At 40.5% G+C, this 16,715-nt stretch overlaps 1 protein-coding gene across 1 annotated transcript; it reads left to right on the top strand.

Moving 5' to 3' along the window:
- The first annotated feature begins 14,003 nt into the window (after window positions 1-14,003).
- On the top strand, window positions 14,004-15,152 carry LOC133779199 (uncharacterized). The gene has a single exon (XM_062219188.1). The coding sequence runs from the start codon at window positions 14,004-14,006 to the stop codon at window positions 15,150-15,152; it is 1,149 nt and encodes a 382-aa protein (XP_062075172.1).
- The last annotated feature ends 1,563 nt before the right edge of the window (window positions 15,153-16,715 follow it).

Raw genomic sequence — 16,715 nt, 5'->3', positions numbered from 1 at the left:
CTCTGGCATTTGTCGTATTTCCTGGCAAAGTCACTTGTGTCTTTCTCCATGGAGGGCCAGTAGTCCCTTGTCTCATGATCTTCCTAGCCGTGGAGGGTCCGCTCTCATGGTTGCCACACTCACCCTCATGTATCTCATGTAGTACTTTCAGCGCCTCCTCCTCCTCTACACATCGCAGAAGTGGCATCGAGAACCCTCTCTTGTATAGAACCCCATCTACCAAGGTGTACCTAGCAGCCTTATACACCAACCTTCAGGCCTCTTTCTTGTCCACAGGCAAGGTTCCTTCCTCCAGGTATCTCTTAATCAGTTCATCCCATGACTCCTTTAGGACACTAACCATGTGTATGTCCGCGCTTACGATGCTGGGTCTAGGTAAGTATTCCACAGGTATCGACTCCAGGATATCTCCATCCTTAGTGGAAGCCATTTTTGCGAGGGCATCGGCATGGGAATTCCTCTCTCTTGGGATCTGCTCTATGCTATATTCCACCAATCATCCCAGATAGCCCTTCACCCTTTCCAAGTATGCAGCCATCTTGGGACCTCTCACCTGATATTCACCTTTCACCTGGTACACCACCAATTCTGAGTCGCTAAAAATACAAAGGCGAGTCACCTATAGCTCCTGGGCTAATCGCAAACCTGTCAGGAGCGCTTCGTACTCTGCCTCGTTGTTGGAGGCCTCAAACCCAAACCTGATTGCACAGCACATCTTGTGTCCTTCGGGTCCCGTCATCATGATACCTGCTCCAGACCCTCCTTCATTGGACGCCCTGTCTACATGCAGGCTCCATTCCTCTAGACCCCTTTGCTCTTCCTCTATGACTGACCGCCCCCCTTCTTCACTTCTTCCTTCATTCGGCCGACTGGTGAACACCGCTATGAAGTCTGCCAGCACTTGTCCATTGACGGAAGCTCTCGGGGTATAAACGATATCGAATTGGCTCAACTCGATCGACCATTTCATCAGCCTTCCTGAGGTCTCAGGTTTATGCAAGACCTGTCTCAAAGGACTATCAGTGAGAACTTCAATTGCATGAGCATGGAAGTAGGGTCTCAGATTCCTCGAAGCCATAACTAATGCATATGCCAACTTTTCAATTTCTGGGTACCGATTCTCCGCATCCACCAACCGCTTGCTGATATAGTACACGGGTTGTTGATGTTTCTTCTCCCCTCTAACCAAGGCCGCGCTTATGGCATGTTCAGACACTGCCAAGTATAAGTATAGCTTTTCACCTCTTTCAGGTTTTTCCAACAGGGGTGGCTTCCCCAAGTGCTCCTTCAGCTTAATAAATGCCTCTTCACATTCCTCATCCCAAGCGAACTTTTTGCTCCCTTTTAGGACGTTAAAGAAGGGGAGGCACTTGTCAGTTGACCTTGAAATAAATCTATTAAGGGCCGCTACCCTTCCCGTTAGGCAATGCACTTCCTTCTTATTCTTGGGTGGGCTCATTTCTATCAGAGCCTTTATCTTATCAGGGTTAGCCTCGATGCCTCTGGAGTTGACCATGAAGCCCAGGAATTTCCCTGAGGATACACCGAAAGTGCACTTGATGGGATTCAACTTCATTCAATATTTCCTGAGTGTGTCAAACATCTCACCTAGGTCCTTATTGAGTTCTGCGGCATTCTTGGTTTTCACCAGCATATCGTCAACATATACCTCCATGTTTCTCCCTATCTGGTTAGCGAACATCTTATTGACCAGCCTTTGATAGGTGGCACCCATGTTCTTCAACCCGAAGGGCATCACCTTATAGGAGTAGAGTCCTTTATCCGTTATAAATGACGTATGCTCTTCATCAACTGGGTTCATAGGAATCTGGTTGTATCCAGAGTAGGCACCCATGAAGCTAAGTAATTCATGCCTTGCCATCGCATCCACCAACTGATCTATTCTCGGGAGCGGGAAGCTATCCTTTGGACAAGCTTTATTTAGGTTTGAGAAGTCGACACAAGTCCTCCATTTTCCATTTGGTTTTGGGACTAGTACTGGATTCGACACCCATATGGGGTAAAATGACTCGTGGAAAAACCCATTGGTCTTCAGCTTATCGACCTCTTCCTTTAAGGCTGCGTACCTCTCTGGGTCCAGCACCCGCCTCTTCTGCCTAACGGGCCTCGCTTCAGGAGAGATATTCAAATGGTGGCACATAACACTGAGATCTATACCCACCATATCTTTGTGACTCCACGCGAATACATCCAGATTATCCTTCCAAAACCTTATAAACTCCTTCTTCACGTCGCCCTGCAGGCTTTTTCCTACCTTTAGTTTTCTCAACGGTTCCTCTACTACAATAACCTCCTCTACTTCCTCCACAGGTTCTGCTCCTGACTCGTCCATGGTTCGGGGGTCTAGCTCCTGTGGGCTCCCTGTGGGCACACGTAGCGCCTCGTGTATTACCATGGCCATTGGTTCCTGTGGTTTCACAGACGTGTGGAGGGAGGTGTTGTAACACTCCCTCGCTTCTCTATGTTCTCCTTTCATACTAGCTACTCCTCCTGGAGCGGGGAACTTGACAACCAAGTGATATATAGAAGTAATGGCTTTCAATTCTCTTAGGGATGGTCTCCCCAATACCTCATTGAAAGCTGAATCACAATCTACCACGACGAAGTTAGCCATGACTGTAGTCTGCCGGGGTTGCTCCCCCATGGTGAGTGCCAACTCAATCATCCCTAGGGGTCGCACCGAGTCCCCCGTGAATCCATATAGGGAAGATTGGCAGGGCTTCAGGTGACGAATGCCCAGTCCCATCTTTTCCAAGGTAGGGCGATACAGGATATCCACTTAGCTTCCATTGTCCACCAGGAGCCGATGCACACACATATTGGCCAACTGAATTGTCAACACCAGTGGGTCTTTATGGGGAAAGTGCACCCCCCATCCATCCTCCTCTGTGAATGTGATCGATTCGTTTTATCCCTTGAAGCTTTTTGGGGGTCGTTGCTCCAAACTCATGACACAGGGTGGCGGACTTCGCCTGGCTTCCCTAGCATACCTATCTCGTCCCTTCCGAGAATCTCCCCCAAACCCTGGACCTCTGAAAATGGTTCGGACTTCCCCCTGTATCTATGGGGCTCGTCCTTGCGCCTGGGGTGTCGCAGGCTCATCCTCCGGCTTCGGCCTTTCTCTCCTGACATATCGGCCTAGGTACCCCCTGCAGATGAGCTCCTCAATTTCTTCCTTCAAATGGATGCACTCTGTTGTGGTGTGACCGATATCCTTGTGGTACTGGCAGTATCTACAAGGATCCCTTTTGGACCGGTCCTTTCTCATCAGTGGGGGCTTTTTGAAGGGAACTCGATCTTCATTGGTGAGGTAGATATGCTCCCAGCTATCTGTAAGGTTCGTATAGAAAGTGTAAGCTGTCTCCCTATGACCGCTCCCCCGTTTGGTCTTTCTCTATTGATCATCCCTCGACCCTTCATATGCCATTTTCTTCTTCGCTCCATTCGACCCTTCATTAGCTGGGGGCTTTACGTTGGAGTCCTCCTTTCCCGCCTTTAAGTTTGCATGGCCATCCTCCACACGAATGTACTTCTGCGCCCTCTTGTAGAAGTCATCTAGGTCGATGACTTCCCTCTTCAGCATATTATCCCACAATTTGCTTCTCGGGCGCACTCCGACTGTAATGGCCATTTTTAACTCCCGGCGGGTCAGGCTCCCCACTTTAGCGGCCTCCATGTTGAACCTGTGAATGTAGCTCTTCAGACTCTCCTTTTCTCCTTGTTTCACATGGGCAAGGCTGGTGCCTGGCATCGTGCAGCCCCGCATGGCGTGCTGCTATTGGAGGAATTCATCAGAAAATTGTTGCCAGGACCTGATGGACCATGGCCTAAGTCTTTTGAACCATTTATATGCGGGTCCTTTCAATGTGACAACAAAGCAATGGCATCTGGCTCCACTACTAATTCCCCTTAGTTTCATCAGATCGTTAAATGCGTCCAGATGGTACTTCGGATCTGTGTTTCCTTCGTACGGGGTCATATGGGGCTCCTTAAGATTGGCAAGAAGCCGGATGGCTTGGATCTCCCTCACGAAGGGGGACTCGTGGTTGAACTCTTCCTCAAAATCTTGACCTCCAGAGACGATGACGATCTTGCTTCGCAGGCTCCTCATTTTAGTGTCCAGGTCCTACCTCCTCTTGCTTAGGGAGTCCCTTAAAGCGGATGGGTTAAGATCCCCCTTTCCTTTACCCTCTCGAGGCGCCATAGGGGGTGTGGTCCTTTTACTCGCCCTCTTCTTGTTGAGCTCCTCCCGTAAATCTGAGGGTGCTCTCTTTGAGGTGACCTCGTCATCGTTGCGAGGGGTAGCATTGGTCTTCGGCTCTGGTTTCTGAGCCTGCTTTGGTGGTTCAGGATGTTCTCGTTGCTTTGTTCGGGGGGTGTTACTAGTGGAGTGTCGAGTCCTCCCATCGTCTACTGGAACGGTGGTCTCTGCCCCCTCCTGACCTTTCTCTTTTCTCTTGGGCAGGGTCACGCTTGACTTACCTTACAACAAGCCATTCAGCACCTCTTGCATATTCTCCAGGGTGGTCTCCAACCTTTGGTTCTTACGGTGCAGCTCATGTATTTCCTCTTCATAGAACCGAGATTTAGAACTCGAGCTCACGGAATGGACCCGGGGATGTTTATCATGTCTACGGTCGGAGTTTGGTACTTGTGGTGGTTTAGGAAGCGGGAACTTGTTGGCATTCCCAGGTGGTGCGGTGATTGTCCTTGGAGGATTCTCACCAGGCGGGATGGCCGGTGATGAGACCTCTGTTAGGAACGAGTTTCCTAATACGCAGCGGAATGGTGGTGTGGTTGGCCCAGTGTACAACAAAAATTTTGTAATATATTTAAACTACCTTTAAATATGCGAATCCATTAATATACATACATTAATCATAAACAAGATAAGGACAGAATTCATACCTCTTGAAGCCTATCAAGTATCCTTGCTATCTTTTTCGTATTTAGAACGATCTTCCTATCCAAGCCGTTCCCACGTACTCACACCAAGATCTTCCAAAGCGTTCTCTACACCTCAAGAAATGTGTGGGCACTTAGAGAATGAATGATAGTTTATTTGTGATTCTACTTGATGTACTCAACACATGAGATCAAGAGAATAGGCCTGAGGATTGGTTCTTTATTTTTAGGGAGAGAAAACTATCGTTCTATTTTTCACAGAGCGAATGTTCAGAGTTGTCTCACATACCCATATCTGAATATTTTTCTGATTAGTCATACTTAAAAGAAAATATTCAAATTTAAAAAAAATAAATCTGTAACCATTTTACAATTTAATTTTTAATTAATTAATTATTCTATTAATGAAAAAATCCAAAATCCAATTTTTGAATTATCAATTAATTAATTAATTAATTAAATAAAAATGAAAAACCCATCCCTGAAAATGCCCTACACGCCACACACAGACTGTGTGTGCACGTGTAGACTCCCTAATTTTAGGGATGTTGTTTTTTCAATTTTTATTTAATTATTTATTCAAATCGTTTTGTCAGATAAGATCTAATAATCTGATAACTAATTCAAATTAATTATCAAATATAATTAATTATTTGAATAAATATTAATCTTTTAAATTCAAATCCAATTTGAACTTATCAGATTATTATCTCCCACTCAAATAAAGATATTTAATTAATTCTACCAATTAATTAAATCCAAAATTTTCGAAAATAAATATTTAATTTATTATAATTTCGAAAATTATAATTAATTAATTATTTAATTAAATTTCGAAATTAATTTAATTATTAATATAATTTCGAAAATTATACAATAATTAAATATTCATTAATTTTATTAACTACAGCTAATTTGTAATTAATTAATTAATCACTATTATCATATAATTGCATATTTTGCCTGAAGAACAAATTTCTTCTTAAATATGTCTTTAAACTATTTTCCCTTCATATCAACTCTTATCTTGAACAGTGTTGATAGAGCCGCTATAGGGACCTATGGACCTATAATTCCAAGCTCCTATAAATTTGAGATTATTAATTAAACTATTTAATTAAATAATCTTAATTTATTAATCTCATGATTATTCCACTATAAATATGAGACTGTACTCTTGTAATTATAGACATTTAATTTACTGAGTACTTTATAATCATAAAGTGTCCATTGATATAATCATTGCATACAACTTGACCCTCTAATAATGGTTCATAATTAATCGGGAATAAAATTACCGTTTTACCCTTTTAATTATCTCTTGTTTCCTTAAGTACCATTGACTCTACTAGTGAAGGTTAATTCATAACTAAATTATGAATTTGAGCTCAATACCCTTTCAGTCCCAAAAGTCAACCCTTAAGAGAACCATCATTCAATCTCTTGCGAGAAGGTATAAATTCCATATCTGTATACTATGTCCCCAACCATCTATATTAATGAGTTCCCAAAAAAAAAGTTTCTAGCCTGATCATTCTGACAGACCCTAACAAGTGAATCAAAGAACTCATATAACATAAACAGAAGTTCATAGTAACTTCAGGATTAAGATCTATTTATATATGATCATCAGTTGATATATTTAATTAATACTTTGAAACGGTATTTAACTAAGTATTAATAAACATATCTGGTCCAGTTCTATATATTCTCTAATATATAAAGCACCTCCACTAAAGTGTCCTACCACACTAGTGATCCGGATCTAGATGACATGTATTCATAATACTAGTGGACCGTACTTGCAGTAATTAATATAAAGATTCCATAACTTTATTTTACTGCGAACTATTCAAGTTCAGTTATCTCAAACACAATCATCCCGTACCAATATGTGTTTGAGATCACATATATGAACTTAGGAATTTTCCTGATATTTACATAATATTATCATAGAATAATATAGTCCATAAAATATATGCTTAACAAATTCAATTTATTTATTTATTTCATAAAACAATGTCTACTACATATGCTTTCAGGGCACATTTCCAACAACCTCCCTATCACCCTCGTGAACCTCAGGGTCCCTTGGGGGCTCCACATCTATGGGTGGAGGAGGATCCTTCATGGAGGCCTTCAGCTGAACTCTGTTAAGGTGGACTTCCACCTCTCGTGGCTCCCTAAGTCGCTTTGAACATCTCGGCATTTCTTCTTGCTGGGAGTAATGGTAGAACAATAGCTTGGTACTTAGTTTCCTACAGACGGCGCCAAACTGTTGACGTTGAGAACTCGTCAACTAAGTTAAGTTAGAAAAATTGCAACGTAGAGATTATCAAAAGAAAAGCTTTAGAAATCTAAGTTGGAACTCCAAGAATAATTGTAGGAGAAAAATGGTGAAATCAGTTTGTATTGAATATGGTGCAATGCTACAGTAATTTTTCCAACTCCCATCCATGTGGAATTGGGGTTTATTTTATAATAGGCTCTAATGGCCCTGGATACATGGTGGTCCAAGGGACCAAGTGGTACACAAGTACACTGTCAGGAGAGTGGTTTCAGAGGTAGTGGTGTTGATACTAGTACATGGCCAGGTACCATGAGGATGTCTCCAATACTCGACCGTACGAATGTCAGAGGAGTGGTGCAGTTGGTAGTGGTGTCGACACTGACATCTGGTTGGAAGTATGCAAGCCATGTCCTCTCCTAGTACCCCCACTACTTGTCCGGTGTGTGCCTTGTGTCTATACTCTGACTCCTTCTGACTTTGCATGAATCGCTATGAGGCTTCCCCACTTCGTCCTTGAGGGTGCGTTGAAGAGGTCCTTGATCTTACCTATTGTTAAACCCACAGTATGGGTGGTGTCTTGTCACCAGCACCTATCTCAAGGGGAGAGATTAGACCCCTCCAACGAGGGCCACTACGTACGCGGCCCCTAGTGGCACGGATATGACAGGCTGAGGTGGGGGCATCTCTCGTGAGGCCCATGGCGCGACAGATGCGCGAGGCGAGGTGATGGCGAGGCCTCCGTGGCCCCTTGGGTGCACGCGGACGAGGCGAGGCTAGGCCCAACATGGGACACTCGGGCACGCGCGGACGAGGCGGGGCCTCGCGCGGGCCACTTAGGTGCGCGCGGACGAGGTGAGGCGGGGCCTCGCGCGGGGCACTCCGGTGCGCGCGAATGAGGTGAGGCGGGGCCTCGCGCGGGGCACCCGGGTGCGCGCGGACGAGGCGAGGCAGGGCCTCGCATGGGATACTCGGGTGCGCGCGGACGAGGCGAGGCGGGGCCTCGCATGGGACACTTGGGTGCGCGCCGGCGAGGTGAGGCGGGGCCTCGCATGGGACACTTGGGTGCGTGCAAGTGATGCGAGGTGGGGCCTCGCATGCGTGGCTGGGGTGCGCAGCCAAGTTTCCATACAAACACGGGTCATGGACGGCCGTGTATAGTGAGACCCTTGTGGCCTTGGCAGGTACTCGTGCATGTTGGGTACCCTTGCATGGCAAGGATCTCGGGTCTCTTGGAGCATCTTCATTAAGGCCTCCTATGAGACATGGGTTGTGGGGAAAAATACTGGGTCGCTTGAATTGCCTGAGGGTAAACCTCCATATTTTCCCTTGGTGGAATTTGAGCATCCACATCTAGTATCATTCGTTTAGCCTAAACAAAACCCTATTTAAAATCAGACATGGCCAGAACACAAAACGGTACTAAGCAAAAAATGTTTTTCGAAGCAAAAAACTCATTGGAAAATAAAGAAGTGAAAGATTCAAACCAGATGAGGAAATACTTACAGCTTATACGTTTGTTCGATGAGAATGTTGATGCTTCCACATGCAAGAGCTTGAGAGCTTCTAAGAAACTGAAGGGCGATGAAGGTTTTTGGAAAAAAATTTGAGAGAAAAAGGAGATTTTTTTTTCTGAAAGGAGAATTTTTGAATGTAAATGTGGTAAGGTTCAGGTCTATTCTCCCTATTTATACGTAAGCTTTGGAAATTAATTTGGACCATCTGATTGGGTCAACTCAAGATCCAAAGGCCAAGATTTAATGACCCGTGCGGCGACAAAAAGTTGACAGGACAATTGTCACAGTCCTCGAAACCCGAACATACGCCAATTACAGACGACCACGTGTTCAACACTCGAGTAGTAGGCAAGCAAGATTTTTCATGATAGAAGCCTAAAAGCCCCTACTGTGCATGTCAGAAAGTGATGACGTCAAGTACGAGTAGGAGCTTGGGGGGCATATGTTGTATCCTAAAAATTAGCATGTGTTTAAACACTCAACTAAGGGTACAGTTGGTAGATGAATATATGAAAAAAGCAGGCGAGTAGAACATCTAGCTAATAATGATGCGAGCAGCTCGAGTCAGGACTTGGCAGTCGACATTCAGGTAGTTATCAGGTTGTCTCTTAGGATGACGATCTAGTTCGGGACATGTAGTGGCCAGATCTCCCTTAGGGCGCTCCGAACTTAGTTCAAACTAAGGATCAGATTCTCTTCGATCCTCAGCTCGATGAATATGTTCAGCTCGTGGAAACCTGGTCATGATGCACATTGAAGAATCCCGAGAGACTTGGAGACACTTTATACGCTCATTAATGTCCATGTTATATTGCACATTTATTGTTTGAGACAACAGGAGTATACTGTGTTAGGCAATCGTATCCCTATGTAAATGGGAATTATCTTTATTAAATGTTTACCATATTTATGCACACGGTTACCCAAACCTATCCAAGAAATTCCACTATAAATATGAGGGATAATGGACAAGAAATAGGACTGATTTTTGTAATACTGAAACTCAGCAGAAATTGTAAGAGAGTAATAATATTGTCTTGTGGACTAGGTGGATTTTAACCACTGAACCACGTAAAATCATGTGTGTGAGAGATTGTTCATATAAGTTCATTATGATTTACATATAAGCATTATATCCTTATTAGATATCTAAATCTACTGTTGGCGAAAAAATGTGTCAACACATTTCAATATCTCACCTTTGTTTGTTTATGTTGTGGTTCAACTGTTGCTTCTCTACTTATCCTCTAAGTTTAAAGGCACTTATCATCTCTATTTTTTTTCCAAGATTGATTTGAGCCTTTATTTGTCTCGGCTAAAAATCTACCAGTTTTGGGTCCAATGGGAAGAGCTTCCCTATTGAAAATTTATGCTTTGAGAAGTTTGCTTCTTCTACTTACTATTTTTTGAATAAGGGAGACAACTACTTCTCTGGAAATGAGTAAAAGCCATAGCTGATTGCTTTGATAAAGTCAATGAGTGGTACATTCAAAAAGAGACATTTAACAAAAGCAAAAAAACAAAAAACAGAAACAACAGAAACAAAAACAACAAAACAAAAAACAAAAAACGAAAAACAAAATCAGGAGTGAGTGAGCCTTAACTTTGGCTCACATGAGGCCACATGCACACACATATGGTAAACTTAGGCTCAAAACTCTTGTTGGAAAAAAATGGTTGATGTCTATTAGACAAAAATTTCACTTTTTAAGAGTTTATTTTCAGATTTTATGAATTACAACATGCTCTTACATCTTTTGGATATTGATTTCATGTTTGAACAGAGCTTCATGTTCATTTTCTCTATTGTGCTCATGAGGTTAGCAATAATTGTTTGTGGGAAATATCATTTGTTGGTCATTTGTGGTTACATGTATTTTCAAAGGCTTGTTTATTTCTGGTCGTGTTCATTGGGTTTTTTGCTGTAATAAGGGCCTTGTTTAGCTGTTCTTTTTTTTTTTTTTTCCAAACACTTTCTTAAAAGAGAGCTTATATCACTAACATTTTCTAAGAGCCCTATAAGCTTTGTTTCTCTTTGCAACTCCAATAGTGAATATAGTCTCTGAAGTGCCTGCCATTTTTTTGATAAGGGGGACCTTTGTCCTCCAAGAGACATAACTGGTTCACGATTCCTAATATTCAAGGGAGTCTCTAATGCAGGGGGAGAAATCCCAATCGTCTTCTGTTTCATCTGACCTCTCCTGTTTCTTGATTATGATCACTGAGGGGGGAAAATGGTGTATTAGATTGACAATTCTTTTGTTGTTCCTATGACTCTTGTTTCTTCTGTTTAGTTTCTGCAGTCTCAGTTTGGTTTAGTGGTGTTGTTGAACATTTGTGCTTTGTTCACTTTACTTTGTTCCTTTTGGTTTAGTTCTGGTATTGTGTTCACTGATTAGTCTGTGTTCTGTTTTGTTCATTGATCATAATTTGCCAAGGGGGGAGATTGTAATAACCATGTTTTACTGCAGGTGTTATTATTTTGCAAATCATGATTCCAGATGCATCTGGGTTGTGTATTGGTTGCATCTGGAGATCTTCGTGGTTTCAATTGCTACATGGGATTAGTTTTTCAGTTTAGTCTTAACTAATTCTGTTCAGTTTGTTTTTAAGATTTTCTATTAGTTTCTATACCTGCTTAAATACTGGTTAGTTTTGGGTCTTGTGAGTTGAAGCAACTAATTCATTTTATTGCAGAGAGTTTTGTTAGTTTTCTTGGTTTTCTCTCTAATCTTTTGTTGCAGGCTTTTGGTTGGGTTTGGAAGCTTCTTTCTTGGAGCTTGATTCAACATTCTTGAAGGTGAAGAAGAGAGGGAACTGTTCCAGAATTTTTGAAGGGATTTCTGGGATAAAGTGTTGAAGGGATTTCAATACTACTTCTAAGGAATTTAGAAACTTACAATGTTAACTGGGAGACTCAATAAAGGGTGATTGTAAATCTTGCTATGAGTTACATATGTTCTTTAACAAATTAGCATGTTGATTTTGTAATTTGTAAAGAACAAAGTTTGCTATAGTAGAAGTATTTTGCCCTGGTCTTTGTGACCCAATAAGTAGCTGATTTTATCAGTGAACCTTGTAAAAATTCCCTTCTGTTCTTTAATAAGTTCTTATTCATTGTTCACTTGTTTGAATCAATCTTAAGGTTCATAGACTTTTAAAGTAACTTTTCATAAGACAATATATAACATAAGTCATGTGTTTAGAAAACATAATGAACCTTGAGAAACCATTGAGTAACCATATGCTATAATATTTAATGTTAAAAACCATGAGATATACTACTGAGTAAGTAAATTATGAGTTTCTAAGACATAATAAGAAAATAGTTTCCTATTTTTGAAACCATATGAAGAAATTAATTTGTTTCTAAATAGAATAAAATATTAGAAACTATTATGTTCTTAGATGCTACAACTTATGTTGTTAGATGTTACAACGTTCAATAACTTGGAGTGTTATCATCATATTTTCTAATTCTCAATTTTTAGAAATAAAATAGTTATCATTTTGATATCTTGGCACATCCGACAACTATAACATAACTAATGTATTTCTAAAACGTAATGAAACTTGAGAAACCATCGTGTAATAATATACTATAATGTTTAATACATTTTTGGAGAATAATGTTCAATGTTTAATTATTAAAAGGTTCCGATAAAAAAAATTATTAAAAAGTTTCTTATTTATTATGGAAACTTATTATTATTTTATGAAAAAAACAGATCAATCTACTTATTTGTTATGGTTGAGGTAAATGGAAACAAACACAATAATCACCCCTAACTTTGTGAGTGATTAAGTTTCTTTTTTGAAGAAAATAAAAGAAAAAGGAAAGAGAAAAATGCATTTAATTAAAAACTAGGAAATATGTGTATATATATATTTTATATTTGAATATGTATAAAGAAAAAGTGCGTTTTATTAAAATGGAAGTTACTAAACATAATTAAGTGAACTGTATTAATTGTTAAGTAAAAATAGGCATAATAAAATATAAAAGTTGTCATATATATAAAATAATAATCTTGTCATAAATACGCAGATATTTTTTATAATAAAAAAAGTGTTAGGGTGTAATTTTCCTTAATTTAAATGTCTTGTAGCATACTTCAGAGTAGTTATAAAAAAAGGGAAATTTTATATTATATGCATGATAACTTAGTGAATTTTTTAATATGCCTACATAAGTTACTATCCCAAATACATGACAATTTCAATTTTTTAGACAAAAATACCCCTAACATTCAAACATCTATTTTTTCTCTCAATCCGAACTCTCTCTCTCATTCTAATCTTGTAGATCTCGAAAAAATACCAAAATTAAAAAAAAAATCATCTGAAACAGACATTTTGAGTGAAAAAATATAAACCTCCAAAATTTTCGTCAAATTTCAGTGCAGAGCATCGGAATTGCATCGAAAAAGCATTGTTTTGGCAAAAGAAATCAAGTTTTCGTGATTTCATTGCAACAATACCGAAACACCATTAATTTTGCATGGAAACACCATTGATTTTCCATCAACAAAACATCATTTTTTCCAAAAAAAAAACAAGTTTTCATGATTGCATCACAAGAGCATCGAAACATCAGTAATTTTGCATCGAAATTTCTTCATAAAAACATCGAAACACCATCGATTTTGCATCGAAAAATCATCGGTTTTGCCAAAAAATAAGTTTTCATGATTGCCTTGCAAGAGCATTGAAACATCATCAATTTTGCATCGAAACACCATCGATTTTGCATCGAAACACCATCGATTTTGCATCAAAACACCATCGATTATTGCATCGAAAAAGCATCATTTTGGACAAAAAAACAAGTTTTCATGATTGCATCCCAAAAGCATTGAAACACCATCGATTTTGCATCGAAATTGCATTGAAAAAGCATCTTTTTTTGCCAAAACTAAAATTTCATGATTGCATAGATAGAGCATCGAAATTGCATTGAAAAGGCATCGTTTTGATGCTTTTTTGATGGCGTTTCGATGAAATTTTGATAAAAAATCGATGGTGTTTTATTAGAATTAAGTTTATGGTTAGTTAGTTAGGCTTGGTTTATGTTAGCTTTCTTGGCTAACCAATTCTGTTTTAATTTAGTTTGGTTTGTTACTTTCGGATTGGACCCTTCTCAGCCTTTATTTAAGCTGAGTTGGTCCTCTCGTACAAAACAGTTTTTCATATCAGTTTTGACTGAATAATAAGAGTTCTTCCTCTAATATGGAATCAGTGACCATCTGAACTTTCTTTTCTCCTTTGTCTCCATGGCACGACCAAGAGCTACAAGTCTTCGAAATACAAGCCTCGTTCCTCCACTTCCGGAGCCTTCAACGACTGCTACTGATTCATCTCTTCCGAATCCTGATGCTCCTCCTCAAGAACCCCCAATTTCCAGGGTTTCGAGTTCTCCCATCCATGTCTCCAATCGTTTCTCTTCTTCTTCTGTTCTTGATCGACCTGCCCATGAAGATGGTAGTAGTCCCTACTTCTTGAGCACAAGAGATCACCCAACACTTGTTCTTGCATCTCCTCCCCTCACAGACAAGAATTTTCAACAACGGAGAAGGGATTTCAAGATCTCCATTCGGGCAAAGAAAAGGCTCCCCTTCCTCAATGGATCTCTCTCTCAACCAGCTGAAGATGATCCTCTTCTCAATCAATGGCTTCGCTGCAATCACATGGTAATGTCTTGGATCCTTCACTCTGTTTCCCCTGACATCAAAATTAGTATTCTGTTCTTGGAGACTGCTGCTGCTACGTGGAATGAACTAAACAATAGGTTTGATCAAGGCAACAGACCTAAGATCATTGAACTTCGAACAACTCTCATCAACCTTCATCAAGGTGATGACTCTATAAGTTCCTACTTCACTAAACTCAAAGCTATATGGGATGAGATTACTGATTTACGCCCTAGACCTCCTTGTACTTGTGTTGCTTCTGCTGACTCTCTTGATTTTCTTAACCAAGAACATGTTCTTCAATTCCTCACGAGTTTAAATGAGTCTTTTCATGCTCTAAGAGCTCAAATATTGTTGATAGATCCATTCCCCTCTCTTTCAAAAGTTTTTTCCATGATTATTCAAGAAGAGAATCAAAGGAGACTTCATCCATCTCACAACGCAACCTTCATTGTTGCTGTCTCTCCATCCATTCCATCTTCTACATCTCGCACCAAGAAAATGCACCCCACTTGTACCCATTGTCTCAAACCAGGGCCCCTCAAGGAGAAATGCTTTTTCCTTCATGGATTTCCCCCGGGTTATGGTGATAGACGCAAATCTGATTCTGTCAAGACTAATCAAGTTTTTGTCTCTACTTCTTCACCAAGTGGACCGATCCTTCAACCATCCCAATTGGAACTCAGCCAACAACTTATTGCTCTGTTAAGTCAACAGCTGCATCATATGTAACGACCCAAAATTACTAATAAGGCTTAAGGGCCTTGATTAGTGTGCAGGGAGGGCATAACTGGATTGTATGTGATTTAAATGATTAAAAGCATATTATATGATTATTTGGATATTTGTGATGCATGACTATGTGTATTAGTATGCATGTAGGCCCTGATTAGGTTAGAAGGTCAAATCTATAATTTTGGCCCATTAAGGGCATAAATGTAAATATCTGTGATAAATTGTTGAGACCACATTATTATGTGGATATATTTGTAGCTTGTGACTCGAGGCAATCCTAGTGAGCGGTTTAGCGAAAAAGTCACTGCGGGGATTTATACCCGGCTCGGGGCGAGCCTGGGGGTATCTCTGGGAATTTAGGTAATATATCAGAGATTATTTGATATTGAGGAATATAATTGGTGTTTAGTTAGGTGTCGGGAAGTAAGCGGTAAATATTAGAGACATTCTAGGAATTAGCGGGAATTGGGTGTAATGACTAAAATGCCCTTAGAATGATTTAATGGCTTAGGATTTATGGGAGGGAAAATTGGTCATTTGAGTTAAAAGCAGGGATAAGTACTATAATGCTTTATGCCTAAGTGGAATGTGTAGAAGGCAGTAGAGGTTTGAAAAAGGATTGAGACAAAAGAAAAGAAGGAGAAAAGAAAGAAGGGAAAACAAGGCATTACTCTCTTGTACGGTTTGGGCTTTTCATCACCAATTCTTCTAGAAATTTGGAGCTAAAATTCAGAGAAGGCTTAGGCTAAGACTCAGCACTAGGATTCTTGATTTGGCTTGGGGAATTAGCAGAGGTTATTCATCAATTGAGGTAAGGTTTTGAGGTTGTTATTCAGTTCTTGGTTTTGGTATTGAATTGGTTTTCTAAGCTGAGTTTCTATTGGAATTCTAGGGAATTAAACCTAAGGGTTTGAGGAGGTGAAGGCTAAGGAAGTGTGGAAGATAACCTAGGTTGAGTTCATCCATCAAAGGTAAGAAATTCTAGTTTTAAATTCTGTGATTTCTGTAGTTCTGTTGAGTTCTTGAGCTTCAAACTCAACCATGGTGATTTCCTTGTTTCGGGGTGCATGTGATTGAATTATTTGTGGTTAGGTTGTTGGGGGTGAGTTGGAGATGTTGGTAGGATTTTTTTGGGGTATGGTGGAGGTTTGATTGAGTTTTGGAGGGTTTTGGCTCGAGGAAGTTCGAAGGGGAAAAACCTGAGTGTTGTTTGGCTGTGACTAGCACTGTAGCGCTAGCTTTAGGGCGCTACAATGCTAGGCTTGGGTGTCTGGGAGCCTGTTGGCTCTGTTTGTAGCACTGTAGCACCCACTTTAGGGCGCTGTAGCGCTACCCTATTCCCAGAAGGGGATTTTTGGGTTATTTCTTAGGGTTTTTGGCCGGGGTCTCGGGGTTTGATTCCACCACCCCGTTTGGTGGAATTAGGGCTTCCCGAGGGCTCGGGATTGGTCCCGAGGTTAGGTTTTGGAATTGAATTTTTGAGTTGGTTCTAACATGTAACCGTGACTAGGTGTACGCTAGGGGTCAAGCGGGATCGTGCTTGAGGATTGAATTGAACAA

This window comes from Humulus lupulus, chromosome 5, assembly GCF_963169125.1.
Source record: "Humulus lupulus chromosome 5, drHumLupu1.1, whole genome shotgun sequence".
NCBI classification, from domain to species: Eukaryota; Viridiplantae; Streptophyta; class Magnoliopsida; order Rosales; family Cannabaceae; genus Humulus; species Humulus lupulus.
Note: the sequence above shows the minus strand (reverse complement) of the source record. Positions and strands in the feature narration are given on the sequence as shown.